General features: G+C 47.0%; 1 protein-coding gene across 4 annotated transcripts in view; it reads left to right on the top strand.

The window, feature by feature from the left end:
- Nucleotides 1-17,661, top strand: part of LOC119166687 (beta-hexosaminidase subunit alpha) — a 592,332-nt gene that overhangs the window by 117,057 nt on the left and 457,614 nt on the right. For 3 of the 4 annotated variants that reach the window (XM_075882395.1, XM_075882396.1, XM_037418007.2), the window contains 2 exons: nt 4,069-4,393; nt 5,125-5,240. In XM_075882395.1, the coding sequence (XP_075738510.1) occupies nt 4,069-4,393; nt 5,125-5,240 (441 nt within the window). Of the gene's footprint in view, nt 1-4,068; nt 4,394-5,124; nt 5,241-17,661 lie in introns of those variants that run through there. The other variant, XM_075882397.1, reaches the window with a different exon arrangement.

The following is a 17,661-nucleotide window of genomic DNA, read 5'->3' as shown; positions in this document are numbered from 1 at the left end:
GGCGCTCTTGCCTCGTGTGTGGCGTGACTTGATGCGCTCGATCGCCTCCGCTGCACGCTCGAGGCACTCTAACGCAGCGCCTCTAGAATACCATTCACCGAGTTTATTGCGCAGAACATCAAATCAAAGTTTTGTTCGCTCTCTCTATACGCAAGACTATCGTATTTCGACGACATTTGCAGATTAACATGCAGATACGGGGCCATTTTTTTATTTTCTATGTTTCTTTATTTCGTGTTTCAAACAATGTAATATTTGGCTGTAGTTTTGAGAGGTTGTAAAAAAATGTCGACTTTCTTTAAATTCACGCCTGATCGCCATTGCTAACTTAAAATTGTAGAGATGATGTAGGGTAGTACTCTAGCCTGCTTAAACAATTAGTTTGTGTGAGCATCATATCACAAGTTAAAAATGATTCTAATATACTTCTTGTGCATCAGGTACAGTTTTCGCAAGTTCGTGTAAGTTGTAGTCCGCTATACTAAGAAACAATAAGTAAAATAGGAATAGAAAAGTGATTTCTAAAGTAAGAGATTTACCTTGTATGATAGAACAGTTTTGCTACTGTACACCATACGCACTACGCGAGGTAAGTGACCTACCACACTCTCAGTGTGTTCGTTTCAAAACACATTGCCTGAAAATATACATACCTCCTAGAAATTTTACACTATTTACTAGCTCAATACAGAAATCGCGATACTTGAGATCTATGTTTTTATTGACGGGCTTATTTTTAGGTTGGAATATTACCACGTTTGTTTTATAGTGTTCATGCTTAAAATATTACAGCGTGACCAGACCTTCAGTATCACAAAGAAAAATCTGGTCCACTTTTTCCTCAAGCGTGATACTACCTTCAGCTGAAACAAACATGCTGACATCACTGGCATATACGACGTATTTAGCATCTGGATAAATACGAGTTAAATAAATTATGTTGGCTATAAAAAGAAGGTGTCCAAAGATGCTTCCCTGAGGTACGTTCGTATTATTAGGCTCCAGCTTTGAGAATTTTTCATCTATTTCAACGACCTGTTTGCGATACTTAAGGTAACTTCTTATTAGGTCTAGTGCATGACCACGAATTCTATAGCATTGAAACTTTTCAAACAACCTGGAATGCTGAATGTTGTCGAAGGCCTTACTAAAATCAACAAACATACTGAAAACAGCACGCTTGTTTCGTGTTCCGAACGTTCCACAATGCCTTCCAAGTTATTTTTGGTATAACCGATGTCGCTGTAGCTCGCTGTTCCACTTTAGTCGAATAAATATTTTTTCTGTTTGTGGAGCTTCTTTTACCATCTGTGAAACGCAGGGGCAAAACACTATAAAAAAGTTATGCATTTATACTTGCGTAATTTTTTAAAACTGAAGACGTTCGGTAGAGTTTGTCTCTTACCACATATAGCGCCAGAAATGTCGCGCAGCTGTGTGTGTTTGCTGCAAAAACTGTTAAGTTGTTGCCCCAGAGAAACAGTGGGCAATAAAGGGTTAAGGTCTTGCTCTGTGGTGCGAAGGTGTGGTGTGCGTCTATGTGTTTTTGATAAACAGCGGGATACCATTGTTTTGAAATGAGAGCAAGCTGCAAAACTCACGGCGGCCGTTTGATAGGTTTGAGGTGGTCGACAACTGCATTCGGAATGGCAGCCATGTTTGTCGGAGGAGCTTGCATTGCGATTCGAACAGCTTTCCTGCGGATGGTGGTGGCCGCCGCTCTACTGCACGGCACCATTACGGCAGGCTTGCCGCTAGCGTGCACCGGCCCGAAACCATTTTTCGAGCGGCGAAGAATGGCAGACGTGCACGAAGCAAACAGCCGCGCATGGCTGCCTAAAAACGTCGAACGACAAGGCAGACTTGCGGCTAGTGTGAACCGGCACTTACGTGATCTCTTCGACCGGCGGACGGGCTGTTATGACCGGCATTGCAATGACACGCATGTGGGCACCTTCGTTGGCGTACCATTCAAACGCGGTGCGCATCCTCTAGGAACGCAAGCGTTGCCTGTGTGCGCTTCAAGCACCGTGCATCGGCGTCACTGAGACGCGCAGTTGGCGTCGGACAAGAGGCGCGTGCACGGACCGAGGGTTAATAAAGGAGCGTCGCGTCTGCGCTGCTTGCTCTCCATTTGGTCTTCGCTTGGCCCTGCTCTCTCGTGTACCATGTAAAAGTGCTTCTGCTCACATAATTCGTTAAAGATCTTGTTATATGTAAACAACTCGCTTGATCTTTGTGTGAGCAAGATGCCCTGCAAGACTGTCTACTTTCCCTGCGCCTGCATAAAAGCTTCTGCCGCGCTCCTCGGTCACATCAATAGATAGATAGATAGATAGATAGATAGATAGATAGATAGATAGATAGATAGATAGATAGATAGATAGATAGATAGATAGATAGATATATAGATAGATAGATAGATAGATAGATAGATAGATAGATAGATAGATAGATAGATAGATAGATAGATAGATAGATAGATAGATAGATAGATAGATACGGTAAAACTCACCGAAGTTCACTGAGAAATGCTTCGCACCTAATAAGGCGACTCAAAGATAAAAAGCCCAAACCGTGGGCGGCACCGTCTGCGTTGCGCGCAAAAACAGCCGGCCGAGCTGGTGCTTACCGTCCCACCATTTTCCCGTCGCTACGGCAGGTGGTGCAAGGGTAGTCGTAAACTCCACTGTATGAATCCTTTGTCACCGAGGCGGTATTAGAAACTTTCTCTACTTATGGTCGCCCAAAAAGGGGGCTAGACTACATTTACGAACTTTACGCCGTTGTGGCAGGGCTTGCGCTGAGTGCTGTTTTTTGTGTGGCAGAATCACAATTGCAAATTAAAAAATAATAAGTGCACGTGATATCATTCCAGTACGCAAATAATGGGGAATAGAGGTAAGAAGCACTCCTGATAATCGCCACGTCACATTGAACTTAAGAAAACAGACCTGTTTGAGATATAATTTAAAACACGAAAAATAAAATGCGTACCTAGCACCTGACATCAAAATGAGATGATGAAATAGGTTCAGATGGTGATTTTGTGCATACTCTGAGGTTTTTTATGGCACATTTATTGGTAAGGTTATCTCAACATGTAAACAAAATTTCAGTTTGGCCAGTTCACCTAGAAAATTCACCTGTAATGAGGGAGCAAGATATCTTTAGATATCTTTCTGCCTTATTCTAGACTATCTCAACCCAAAGAAATTATTGGCCGAGGATTAGTAATGTAAAAAATTGTGGCTGCTTCTTTCATGCTTGACGCTAATTGTTTGAACCCTGAAGTAAGAGAGAAGTTCGGTATATTTCCGCTTTTCTTCATTTCTTTCTCTTTTTCTTCTATATCTTCCTCTCAGTTTTTTTATCTATATTTTTGTGGCAGTTGCTTTGTGTTTTTTGCATTATCTCTCTATTGCATTTTTTCTGGTTCTTCCTGTCTTCATCCTTTTTCTGTTCTTTCTCACTGCTTCTTTTTTTCCCTTTCTTTATGTTTTTCTTTTGTTTGCTCTTTTTTCTATCAAATATTCATGTGTGTATTTTTACACATCTTTCACACTCTTTCCTTTTGCTCTGCCTTACTGGCTTTCCTACTGTCTCGCCCTCCTTGCCATGTTTATCTTTCTTTCTACTTTTATTTATTACCCTGCCTCTTTCTCACTTCATGTCATTATTATTTTTCATATCTTAATTTTTCTTCCTCTTCTTTTTATCACTCCGTCGATGTCTGCCTCTGTAATTCTACCACACTCTTTATCTTGCTCTTTTTCAAGATGTTCGCTTTCGTTTCACACTGGCACCTGCTGTACTAAGCATTGGGGTTAGCCAAATTCCTGTGAAGCATACTTTTTTGCGGGGCGTTGTGGTGACATCGAATATAAGCATCTTTCCAGTTAAAGAAAATAACTTTTTTTCAGATCCTCAATTGTTTTACACAGATACAAATTATCTGGTACAGAATGTGTACTTGCCTTTTGTTGTGGTCGAGGATTGCAGGGGAACAACCGGTTCATAGTTTGGGCAGTTTCGATAAAGGTACATACGTGGTTGCTTTCGTTTCAGGTAGTGCCAAGCCGTGGTGAAGCATGGCCTAGACCAATGTTTCAGACGACAGGCCCGAACGTCATCTTGCTTGACCCAAGAACCTTCAGCTTTGTGTTCGTCGGCTCTGCTGGTGGTTGTGACGTAACGGATCGGGCACTTAGGAGATACCGCACTCACCTCCTCTTCAATGACTGCGCACCGACGGGAGGAGTGTCTGGCAGCCTGAGATGGACACCTCGCCGCAACCATTCTGTTGGAGTACCGGTGGCCGACATCAGCTCCCTCCTCATCCACCTCCGTGGACCTTGCGAGCACACCCCACATCATGACATGGACGAATCATGTGAGTTGCGTGGTGGCAGTCCACGCATTTTTAGTCAAGGACAAATACCTTAAGACATGGCGCAACACTCCAGCGATTATTTTTTGTCAAAGAACACTTTACTAACCTACTGAAATGTTCAATTCGGAAAGGTTATATTAGCTATTTACGCTAACTATTGAAGCGAAGAAACCGTGCATGTTCTTCATTCTTCTCTCTTCATTAGGCACCACATTTTCCGAAGCATATTGGTTAAATTTCGCAAAGGGTCTTTCCCGAAAACATAGTAAAAGGGTGTGTTTCCGTGAAATTAAACACAAACCAATTGTGCGTAGCTTGGTCACATTAACTGATTTTGAACCATAGGTATCTTTGTCACCACTTGCTTTCATAAGTATAGGCTAGGCAATCTAATAATGTTCACACACACTCACACAAACACACACACACACACACACACACGCACACAAACACACACAATCATTGAAATCGAGAATGCTATAGGCATGTGTGCCCAGATTTGGGTGTGCGTTAAAGAACCCCAGGTGGTCGAAATTTTCGGAGTACTCCACTACAGCGTTTTTCGTAATCATACGGTGGTTTTGGGAAGTTCGCCCCCACCCAGATATCGCTCAAACACACACACATTGTCTGCGCTGCTTCCATATTATTCTCTCTCGCACACCTTCTCTTTTCGTTTATTTAAAACATATAGGGTCCTTGATTTATACCGTGCTACCTTTGTCTCGTAGATTCTCTGCAATTGTCGGCAAAGGCACAGCCATCGCTGACGGCGGACTCGGTGTGGGGAGTACTCCGGGGTCTGGAAACGTTCAGTCAGATTGTTTACCCTTACGACGGCACCAAGGTATGAGTCAATGTTGTTTGGGTGAAGCACTATCATTGTTAGTCTCTAGTGAGCAATAAGTGAAGTAATTGAAAAGTCAGAGCTTCTGTCGCAAAGGCGAAGCAATAAATGCGATGGGAATTCTACCTAATTGTGACGACAATAACACCAAACAGCACGCAACAATTTGGGCGCTGCTCAAGCCCGAAATACACACGAAAAGAACCCTTGCGCTTCATGTGAACAAGGTCCACGAACAAGGCACAGACAGTTTCCGCAGCAATGACTGCGACTACGAGCCATCTTTGAAGATGTGACATTCATTCCTGTCAAGATACCACAAGGAACGCACGCGTCTCAGTAATGCAGTATATTATTTCTACAATGGCAACTACGTGTGAGTAAGCCTTTTCTCGAGTTGGCTCCTTCTGAAGGAGTTAATATGTCTGTCGAGTTGAGCATTTTCTAGCCTCTGGGAAGGCTCACTCTCTGTGTAGTTTTTTTTTCGCTTTTCCGTCTTATTAAAATTGTAGTACAATATATATTTTAGAAACATCGGATAGGCTTGAACGCAAAAACGCGTATGACGAGGTCTATTCTTGAAGAAACGCAGCCCCTTGCTATAACTCTTAAATGTTCCAAGCAGCGTGTATAAATGCCTACGTGCCGTGCTGCTGATCAGTTTATCAACGGTCGGCGCTGTGTGACAGAGAGGTTAAAGTTGGACAAATGCAGGGAGGTCAACCAGATATCTCAATGTCTGGTCTGCTACCCTGCACTAGGAGCAGGTGGAATAGGGAAGAAAAATGAGAAGGGTAGAAAATAGAAAAGTAGACGTGTGATATAACGAAAAAAAGAGAGCGGGGACCGACGCTGTGTTCCCTAGTACCAGCTTAGAGTGTGCAATGCTTCTAGTTTCCAATCTCCTGGCCACAAGCTCGGCCAAATAAAGTTTATTTTGGACACACTGACTCTGCCTTCGCCAACATCCCGACCACGTCCTATCTTGTCAGGCTGCTGTTTCTCCACTTTTTACACGCTCCCGTCAAGCTTTGAACTCAGTCCAAGTTCCAAAGAAGACATCGATGCCAACCCTGAGCATCGAGGAAGGCGTAGGCAACAAGATATGCCACCAGAGTGCTGGTCTTCACCTCAAGTGACCCGGAAAACCGAAAACAATACCACGTCTGCCACGATGGATCAGTGGCTAAAGTGCTCGGCTGCTCATTCAAAGGTGATGGGTTTAAACCCGGTCGTGGCGTTCACATTTTAAAAGAGGCGAAGTGGTAAACGATCATATACAGGGCCCTTTCCATGCATCAACACCAGGTGGTCGAAACTTCCGGACCCTTCATTACGGCGTCTCTCATATTATTATCACAATTGTGTCCCTCAAAACTCCAAATATTATTATTCAAGTCACCACGACGACTGCAGCATCAATGACAGCTGCCGCTGCGTCACCGTCTCCAAACATGAAACAGCAGCCATGAGAGCCACTAATATTTCGGAAATCACCATGAGAGGTTAAGAGGATGTGGCTTGAGTCGCACGGGCAGACTGCGCTCATCAACAGTTGGGAACCTGAACGACAAGATGCACCTATTATACTCCTTGTTAGAAGACAGTGACTGGACCTGTTTTGAGAAAAGGGAGTTCGCCCTGGCAATGTTGGAGATCTTCAGGATCACTTCCTCGCAATAATAACAGGTGTCGTTTGAAAAAAGTGGCTGCTATTTTACTGGATACATTATTGCAGCTTCCGAATGAGGTGCGCTACCATTTTTGCAGAGGAGGCGACTCCATTTTCCGGCAACACCGATGCTTAAATGTCCAAAGAAAAGAAGGCGTGAGAGAATAAACTTCCCGCCTGACAAGAGCACAACAAGATCGTGCTTCATAGGACAAGAACACAACCCGACGAAAATTGTCTTGGAGCTTGTTTGGGAAACCACAAAATTATTCAAAAGCACTACAAATATCTGCAGCAGGCAATACAGTTGTCACATGCCCACGACGACCTGCGGGGATGTTAAGTAGTAGAAGCCAACAATCTGCACTAAATGACCGTGCGTGAGAAGCTGAAGAAGTTGTTGCCCAGATCACAAGCTTATATGGATTCGATTGCCGATACTGTTCTCGAAAAACTGCAGCAGTCGCTAAGTACCAATGAATCGCCACAGCCTCAAGCGCCGATATTCAGCTACACTGCTGCCGCCCGATGTAACGTACTGTCTGAACGCCACAATCAGGACGCCGCACAGCAAAACGACCACTGCCAAACTCGTCCAACGCAAAATACCGTCACCACCTCACCTACTACACGCCGAGGAAGACATATCTGGCACGCCTCCGACCCCTGTACACTATCGTAATATTGCGGAGAAGCCCGCCACACGTACCGCCTATCACAGTAACGTGAGACGGGAAAACATAGTGGCGCCGTTAGTGTGCCACGAGCACAGCTAGGCTAATGGCCTCGTGACGTCGCCGACTACATCAGCAGTGTACAGTGCCAATAACGACGATTATAGTGCTCACCGTCGCCCGGCTGCTACATCTCGCCGCACTGCCGGCAGGTACATAGTTGATGTAGTCGATGACGCCACGAGGGCGTTCGGCTGGCTGCGGACGCGTCACACCAACGGAGAAACCACGCCGTCCTGTCTGGTGGAATGGCTAAACCCGGGATTAGTCGCCTAGCTCATGTCATATAAACTGAGGAATGTGTCATATAGGGTTCGAAACGAAACCGAAACAGAGAAGTCCGCATTGAAGACGACGAGAAAAAGTACGTATACAGGCGGCGAAATCGCGCGTGTGACGTTCGAGGCAGCTCTTAGCTGGAAGTGCGATCTGGTGAACTCGTGAGAGTCCTCAGAATACTGTTCTGTCCTTGGAATACGGCTGGGTGACGTCCAGGGACCAGGTGGCATGTGGCTGATCCTGCTGCCGTTCGTTACTGTTGGGCGACTTACGGACGACGGCTGCACTCTGGCTGGGTGACTGGTCCTGGTTTGAGGCGTAGTGCCTTGCTTCCCGCCGCCGTCCAGAGTGGCTGCGAGTTCCGGTCTGCTGTGCGCTGCTGCTTCGGCTGCCACTCCAAGAGGCTGGCATGATCTCGGTGAGCCACCGCTACCGTACTTCTGTGGGTGCGAAAGACAGCCACCTCATCGCATGGACCGACTCACGCTCAGGACAGCAGTGAGCTGGAGGCGCAACGTCCTGAATAAGCGGCGACCAAGAAACGATTGGCCAAACACAGCGAGATATTTTTATACCAGGCGCGCATTTAGAAATGACTGCTTGAGACAGGCTTACAATATTTATGCGTCTTTAGTATTGGCATTTTCCGCCGTAAATATATTTTTGTTTCATGTGTGCACTCGTTGATAAACCTGTTTCCTGGGCTGGCGGTCCTGTGCCCAACGAATACCCTGATATTAAATCCCAGGCAGCTGTCCACAGATCTGTGGTTGCTCTAAGATGACCTACCGATGACATTGTGCTGACACCAACGATGCCTTGACAAAAATTTTAGAACATGGCTTGAACTAGACGAAACATCACGTGTCCAGGAAAAATTTGTAACAAAATGAGTCATCGCCCACACGAAGGAACTGTTGAGTTTCTGCGTTCCTTCTGCGGTCTGCGGTCGAAACATTCTTGAGTGGGCTTTCGCAGTTGATTAACAGCATGTTTTTCTTGCACGCCGCTTTCCATGCTTCAGGCACTGCCTGAGCATCGCGGCTGCATCTCAGCATCTCAGCATTGATTTGCGGCTGTCCTACACCTTCACGTACTTGAAACCGACCATTATAAGGTACACAGTAATCCTGGCATACTTGGGAGCGCTGTATTCGATGTGACGAATGTCGAAGACGTGACCATGACCAGTCTGGATCAAGTCACGCAAAGTCGGCATTACCATCGTGGCGCTGTTGATGACAAACACTTGTGCATTCATGACGACTGTCGACTCGCTGGCCTGGCAATATCAGATTGTTCCATGGTTCTGCCGCTGGCCACTGCTTCATCAAGTTGATGCCACTTAGTTCCCTGCTCGAATGTAGATTGGAAGTGATGCTTCTCAAAGGTTCTAGTATGCATGCCATCGATTCCGATAGCAATGAAAGGTGACAGTGACTATACGTTGATGTTCGTAGCGGAACCGTGACTCACGGCAAACAGCGCGCTAGACAGGGCGCTTAAGTTGGACTTCATGGGCATTGCAACAACCATCCAAAAGTAGTTTCGATCGCAGTTACACCTCTGCTGAAGCGATCAATTTTCCCAGGAGCAGCTTGCCCATAAGTGTCAGATCCGATGAGGACACTTATCTCTTCAGGTTGTCATGCATTTGTTTGACGGCTGTCAACTGCGTTGTACCCCCGTTCATCAAGCCAGAGCAAAGTGTTGGGGTCGAGCAGTGGGCTTGTGACAAAGCATATTTCCGGAATCGTTAATGCTTCAACGGTTATTGCTGAGTCGTCGAACTGGCTGCGCAGTGGCACGTTCACGCTCTGTGTAGATTTGTCTGGCTAACCTTGAGTCGCCAAACGTGACGAGAGATATGAACCACCGATCAATATGTGAGTTGAAGAGTTTTCACCGTATTTTGACTGAACAGTACGAGCTTCTCAGAGGAATCGGTGAAGAGATTGCAAACACAGTTGACATCGATCATTTGGAAGCGGAAATGGAAGAAGCTGAACTTCATGAACACCAGATTATTCTAGCAAAGGTGAGAGCAGAGTATAACATTGACGATGCACAAAAGCTCGGCAAAGTCACGAGGAAGCGATAAAGCAACGAATGAGAGCAGAAGCAAAAAGGAAAATACTCTCTTCGTCTCCGTCATCACCATCTAGCCATAACGTGCCGAATAGCAATCTTGTCGCGCAGAAGCTAGATGAGTAGGTCTCAGGACAAAAGGGGGAACATAACTGCAGCATACAAACCAGGGTTCCAACGACAGAAAAGGCAAACAAAAAACCCGACACCGAAAATCAACCTCCAAGTCTGAACACACCTTCTACGACTTTAGAATTCATGCCAACGGACTGTACCCACGAAGGTAATGACAGACTGTCTACAACAACTAAGCTGATCATGGTGAGAGACATTTCTTTGATAGAAAACTGGGAAGCCTTTGAAGATCACAAGGGTAAACCACCAGGTGTTAAAGGTGAATGCACACCGAAGACGACAACTCCACACCAAATAATGTCACCACCAATATGCTTAGAAGCTCCTGGCGGAAGCAAGACTAGACCATTTCTGAAAGCGAGTGCGAACAGAAAGAATACCGCGAAGACACAGATGCAAGTCCCTTGTACAGCTTTTAGGTTATCCTCTTTTAAGAAGCTACAAACGTCAAGGTTGAGGGTAATACGGAGGACCTATCTTATTTCAGCAAAGAATGCCGAAATAGCATCACAGCCACGAATAAGACAGAGCAGACCAAAACAGATAGAGGCGGCTGGTGCTTCTGGGGCAAACAAAGGCAGGACGAGAAAGTCAAGTAAACTGTCGAAAGCGAGCTACAGTAAAACATTGTGGAAGAGACTGCATCATCGTTGTTCTTGTGAACTTAAAATGTTCATCGAAAGTCCACCATGGGGAACACGTTCATAAGCACGCATTTGAAACAAGCATCGGAAACACCACTGGAAGAGCCGGCACTGGAGAAAACTTGGATTGTCTCATATGAACTGACTTGGAACTCGGTTAACTACTCACTAGTACTGTGTACTAAGAAGATGGGTGCGTGTTTAGTGTTTCTCGTCGTCATGCATCTTTATTGGGGGTGCGGAGGATAGTAAATATTGTGTGAACGACGAAGATAGTCACTATCATCATGAGGGGCATTATCACCGGCATTCGAAAAAAAAAGGTCGATCGGGTGGGCTTCGCCTTGGGCACGGCGGCTCGTCCTTTTCTCAGCATTTTGGTGCCGTGAAACCTGGGTGGAAGAGCCTTCGGAAGTGAGATGAAGCGGACTTTACGAATTTCGACCATCGTCGTAGCCTCGAGGATTTTTGGGGAGCCGCCCTGGGCAAAGCTGATGTGGTAGGTCTAACCACCGCCGAGGCCTGGGAGCGTGACTCCGGTTGCAACTGAGACCACTAGGACCACCCCTGGACTGACGTGAGTGCAGTCATCCTCTGGAGACTCGCGAGACGGGGGTCTTCACGTCTACTTCGGCTCCGTCCTGACACGCCCTTCACGATGAAAGCCTGACGTTCAGAAGTGAAAAAGTCCATAGGTCGACGACGTGCATCTTGACAGTGCAGCCCCGTGAGTGCAGGCATCGTCTGGAGGTTCGCGAGACGGGAGCCCTCACGTTTACTTCGGCTCCGTTCTGACTCGCCCTTCATGACGACGGCCTGTTAAGCGCAAGGCGAGACAGTCCATGGAGTTCGTCTACGTACATATTGTAGGTGCATCAACGTGAGTGCAGGCATTGCGTGGAAGCTTGCGAGACGGGAGCCCTCACAACTACTTCGGCTTCGTCCTGACTCGCCCTTCACGACGACGGCTCGATATTCGCAAGATCACGAAGAACGACAACCCGACAACTTACAGATATTCGTTGAGCGAACAGTCTGCGATGAATGCCAAGTGGACTCCGACTTCACCTCGTGACCTAGCCGGCCAGTGACTTTTCACGTTTCCGACACTAGATCTGCTCATGGAGGCCTTCTACGAAAGGCGGAATCAAGCATGCAAGGCCGTCAGGCAGGTGATCGCAGATATCGGACAATTTTGGCATATGGACGGCCCATCAATATGTGAGTTGAAGAAGTTTCACCTGGTTTTCCCACAATAATTCCCACGCTTATACTTCTGTCCAAATCCTTTGCCCCATAGCCTCCAAGCAAGCTTGTCGACCATTTAATAGGTCTGATATTTCGGCATCAAAATGTAGCAAAATGACTCGTCGCCCAGACGTGAAAACGATAGCTCTTCTTTTCCGCTACGGAGCACTTAAGAATCTTTGACAGGTCTTCGCGAATGTATGACCGCTGACAGCCGCTATCCTACAGTAATCGCAAAAGGAGTCGTTCGTCTCCGAACTCTGCCGAAATTTGTCCTGTCTGCAATAATACAGGAGTAGATTCCATGTAACCGTCTTGGGCGGTCGCGACGGTTCGCGCGACACCTGACGGGGGTTATGAGACGCGGATGACTTATTCTTTGGCCATGGATGTGCCGCTGGCTTGAATAGCTCGCAGAGAATCGTCAGGTGGCTGCACTGGCAGCTATTACACTTGAGGCCAATAGATTTTGGGCACAATCTCGCCATGTGATTGCGTGTTTCACAGCCAAAGCAACAATTGGCGTACTGCAGCCTTACTCGCTTCCCCTCAGCTGATAAGTTGGCGTTGCAGACAGCGATGGCATGATCGTTGGTATGACATAGTTGGCATGGCGGTCTAATTGGCAATTTAGATCTGGTTAGTGCTGACACTGATGGTATGCTTTCTATGGCATTCACTTTTTCAGCTATCCAGGTCCTCGGTTCATCTTGCTACGCACGACGAGGCTGTAGCCGGCCCTCTCTGAGATTTCCCCTTGAATGCGGAGAAACGTTAGTAACCCCACGGCTAGCCGCGTTCGGTCTTCAGAAGTTTCGGCGATGCTGGAGGCGCAGTGTGATTCCTTTGATGTCTGTCGGCACATAATGGCAAGATCCTTTGGAAGACATTGCATCAGGAAACGGTTGAAGGCCATGGCGTATTGGTCGGGCGCCACTCCGAGGCCTTCCAAGGCACTAACGTGGAACTGCACACTATCGTGCAGCAGGCGAAGCTTTGAGACTTCTGACAAGCTTTTCACGGGGCTTAGCGGAAGAAGACGATCAACATGCTCGTTCACAAGCAAATCCTGGCGTCCAAAACAATCCGTGAGGGTCTTGATTGCAAGGTCGTAATTTTTGCTCTGCTAGACAAATGCCTTCCACAGATCGCTTCGCGCTCCCGGTCAAGTAGGTGAGGAGGTACTTAAATTTTTCGATGCGTGGCAGCTCGGTATTCTTGTGAATGGTAGCGTTGAAATGGTCCCAAAAAACTGCCATATACAAGACTACCATCAAAATTTGGTATCTGTAGCTTTGGTAGTTGAACTGAACGCGGACGGTGCTCTCTCACCTGTTCTGCTGCGTCGGCGAAGTCTGGTGATGCAAAGTAGTTAAGCCCGGGATCAGTTGCTTGAGCCTGCGTTCTGGCCACCCTCTCACGTTCTTGAAGCCAGAACTTGGTGCGCGACACCACGTATAAAATTTTCTCGTTGTATTCTTGCGCCGTTCCTACTTCGTTATCCAAAACTTCTTCATCTGTAGACACAAGGATTATGTCGTCAAGCTTCGATAGTACTGCCTCCTTCTACTTTAACTAATCCATATGCCCATTAACCTGAGAGGCGCCAGGATCCGGTTGATGCAGAAGGTTCGTTAGTAGTTCCAGGGCTCGAGTGACGCCAGATCTGATTGAGCCGCGCTTCTTACAAAGGTGGTCTGAGTTTGCCATGGCGGTAACGTGAAAGAAAGTCTCTCGAGGGGCAGTCCCAGGTTTCAGCACCAAAATGTAACGAAATGAGCCGTCGCCCAGACGTTAAAGAGAGACGTCCGTTTATTGCCAATTTTAGCCGCTAACTGCTCCGACCACGTGCGCGTGCCCCGATTCACCTTCTGCTTCATCTTCTTCGACAGAGTGCGGCACGCTCCTTAGTTCCCCCGTTATTATTTTGCAACAAACGTCACAATAAATCGTGGAAGCAGCAGAACAACGAACGCAGCCGTGATCCGACTCTGGCTCTAACAACAACACGAGGCGATGAACTAGCAATTCGACAATCTTATTGGGGGCCGTTGCGTGACAGCTCACGTCAAAACCACAGCCAATTATTCTGACATACGTAGATCGTTTGCCACGAAGGTGAAGAGTGTCAAGAGATTCAAGACCACCCAGGAAGACCTGAAATCTAGACAGCTGAAGGCCTTGTAACGTAGGAGAAAATCTGCAAACGAATTTATATCGCAAGCTCCACAGTACTACATCGGTGCTGAAATTGTGCATGTCGTTCTCAGTATGGACTCGTCAAGCCTTTGCAGTAAGGTCATCCTTTCGAAATCTAAGTCAATAACGCTATTCACAGTGAAACCACTACTGTCTTATACGCTGCCAGAAAAGCAAGCCCTGAATGTGCTTGAAGACCAAGTCACCTTTCTCTCGCTGCTCCTTCAGCATTTCCGTTGGCTTCACATAATTTTTCTTTTCCTGTGTTCATTCGTCTTATTCTCGTTTCAGTTTTGTTGTGATTCACCAAGTAGCTTTCATTCTCTTAAAGGATCGGTGACAACAACTCTGCGGATGTCGCGTTTTTTTGCGTCAACGCTACTTGTTGATGCACTTGTAACGATTCGTTACTAATTATGCAACAGATGTACGAATGACTATATGCAACATCAATTCGTAGACCAGTGTCGAAACCAATTCAAAACGGCTGCAAAGCCCGCCAAATTTAAGCTGTGCACACACTGCAGAGCTGCCGAGCCAAGAGGTCGCCTTTTGTGGTCCCGCCCTATGTGATCACATGGCCCGAAGATGTGGTGACTCAATCTTTATTTGACATTTCGTCTGCTCGGTGCACACGTGTATAGGCATGTCTTACTGAAAGCTTAGACTCCTATTGTCGTCGCAGCTTTCATGAGTGTACAAAAGCGAAGATCAGAACACCGAGGAATATTGCGTCGCGGCAACTCGAGGCAGGCCGGATTGTTTGCCGTTGCCGTTGTCGCCACTCAAACAAACCGCCTTATTGCTCACGTGTCCGCTCGAAAGCAAGGGATGAAAGAAAAAAAGCTGCTGCAGCTTATCCACGCCTGTATCTTATCTCGTCTCCCGCACGCGCTTCCATACCTGCGCACTCTGGGATGCGAGAGAGACAAGCTTGACCGCCTTATTCACACAGTGTACAAGATGGCTCTTGACCTCATTCGTACAACCTCTACATCGCATCGCCTCAGCCTCGGCATCCACAACACTGTCGGTGAATTCATCCAGGCGTACCGCACAGCACAGAATCAGAGACTTCACGGTAGCAAGAGCGGCGTCTGAATACTCGCTCAAGTAAGGCTACCACCTCGCAATCGGTCGTAAACTCGGCCTTTTTACCTGTGACTTTACGTCGCCATTTTTTGTTACACAACTGCCGAAAAACATGATTGCAGGACACCACGATGGTAGACGGTGAGCACGAGTCTAAGCCTTACATGACGACTAATCCTCGCAGCCCGAAATGGCATACGAGGACGCGGTCCGCTATCACTTTCAACCAACTGCGTACGCACTTAGCTTAATAACAATTCGCACCCTCTAACACCAACGCAATCTTGCGAGTAGCCCGCTCCCTCCATGCCCTCCACCATGCCGAAGCCAAGGAAGCAGCCATAGCTCTCGCCATGTCCTCCGGGCTCACTACGATTCTCAGCGACTCGAAAACCGCTATCTCCCATTGTGTTCGCGGTACCGTTGCTCCCGGTACTTTACGGCTTCTTCAGTCCCTCGACTACCTCGAAGGCGAGAACCCACCTCCCATATATCTCGCCTGGGCTCAGCACATGCTGTGAACCCGGGGTTCATGGCCGCCCACTGACAAGCTCGAGAATTTGTCAGCTGAATGAAGAGCCCCGCCACGACCCAGAGAACATCGGCGAGCCTCTCATATCCTATCACACATTTCCTCAGCACTATCGCAGCACATCGCCTCCCGCGTCGATTAAAACCACCGCCACATCTCTAACTCACACAATCACAAAAAATCACAGGGCGCCGCCTCCAAACGACCTTTTACAAACGACCAAACGACGCACATAAGCGATCTTCCTTCGTTTCACAGGCTCGCTGCATCGCCCGTCTTCTGGTTAGCTGCGGAACCTGCCTGACTTCTCACCTGTGCATGTTACACCTGCCTCCGCAAAAAGAACTACTCTTCGGGCCTTCGCGCGAATTCCGCTGAAGCCACCCGCAAACTGCCACCAGGCGTGTTAATTCCTTTCCATAAAAGCCCTCCCAGCGAGAACATCTTTCTCATAGCAGTAGTATTTGCATTCTCAAGCGCTCACCTAAGTGAACTTCTTTGGTTTCCCAGGCTCCCTGTACCGGCTGTCTTCTGGCTGACCACGGCGACTGCCTAAATTCTCACCTGTGCATCGCATACGTGCCTGCGTAGAAAGGACTACTTTTCTGGCCTTGGCACATATTGCGCTGCACCAACCCGCAAGCTGCCACCAGGTGGCGCAATTCCCTGTCATAAGAGCAGGGATTCCCTGCCATAAGAGCGAGGAACATTTATGACTCAAAGGGAAAGTGGCAGAGCAATTGACACTTCTTGGTTTCGTGTACTTGTGGACGGGAGCAAAGGCCAGAGAGAAAAACCAGACAATTGTGGAGTGTATATCAAATGAAATGCAGGAGTTAGGAGGAGAGCGCGAGATAATTATACTAGGAGATATGAATGCGCACGTAGAAATCATAGATGGGTATACCAACCCGACAGGCGAAATGATCATGGCTATGTGTGAAAGGCTTGATTTGATAATTTGCAACAGTGCCGAGAAGTGTGAAGGGCAAATAACATGAGAGGAAGGAAGGCTGCAGTCGACAATAGATTACGCACTGATGTAACATAGGGTGTATGATAAGCTCAGGGAATGCACATAGGTAAAGTTGGCTCCAGAAGTCTGGGTAGTGATCACAAACGTATCAAGCTAAGTTTTGGAAGAACAGTGAAAGTGGGAAGGAGACAAGATAAGCAAGTACAGAAAAATTTTTATTCAGAAAGGCAAATTGAAATAGCCACTAAACAAATTGGAGAGCAATCACAGAGGATATTACAACAGTGTGGACGTACACGAACCTAATTACACTGTTTGAGCTATAGCTTGCTAAGGCACGTGACGAGTCACCCCGGAAAGGAAGACACGAACCCTAAGTTGGTGGGATGAGGAAGTTAGGAGAGTCATAGCAAAACGTCAGGAAGCCTCTAGGGAAGACAGACATGCTAAGCAGCGGGGTGAACCGACAGATGATGTTGAAAAGAAATATAAAAGCTTTCGAAGCTGTAGAAGGGATGCATTCCTCCTGATCAATGAAAAGATTAGAAGAAAGGGAGCTCAGTGGCTGGCAGAAGTACATAAAAAAGATAGAAAAGCAGCTGCAAAATTTTCGAACCATCTAAACTCCCTAAGAAATGAGACGATCCTAAGCTGAAGGTGATAGGCTAGAACGGGACAAAGCTACTGAATATATAAGAAGAACGGTGACAGAAAAGTTTCAACAAAGTGTGGTGCTAACTGTGGTCTATTGTAGTGCTTTATGCACCACAATAGACAAAGATGAATCAAGTGGCGTAATGGCTCCATTTTCACAATGAGAGT

The sequence above is a fragment of the Rhipicephalus microplus genome, unplaced genomic scaffold, assembly GCF_043290135.1.
Source record: "Rhipicephalus microplus isolate Deutch F79 unplaced genomic scaffold, USDA_Rmic scaffold_12, whole genome shotgun sequence".
NCBI lineage: Eukaryota > Metazoa > Arthropoda > Arachnida > Ixodida > Ixodidae > Rhipicephalus > Rhipicephalus microplus.
Note: the sequence above shows the minus strand (reverse complement) of the source record. Positions and strands in the feature narration are given on the sequence as shown.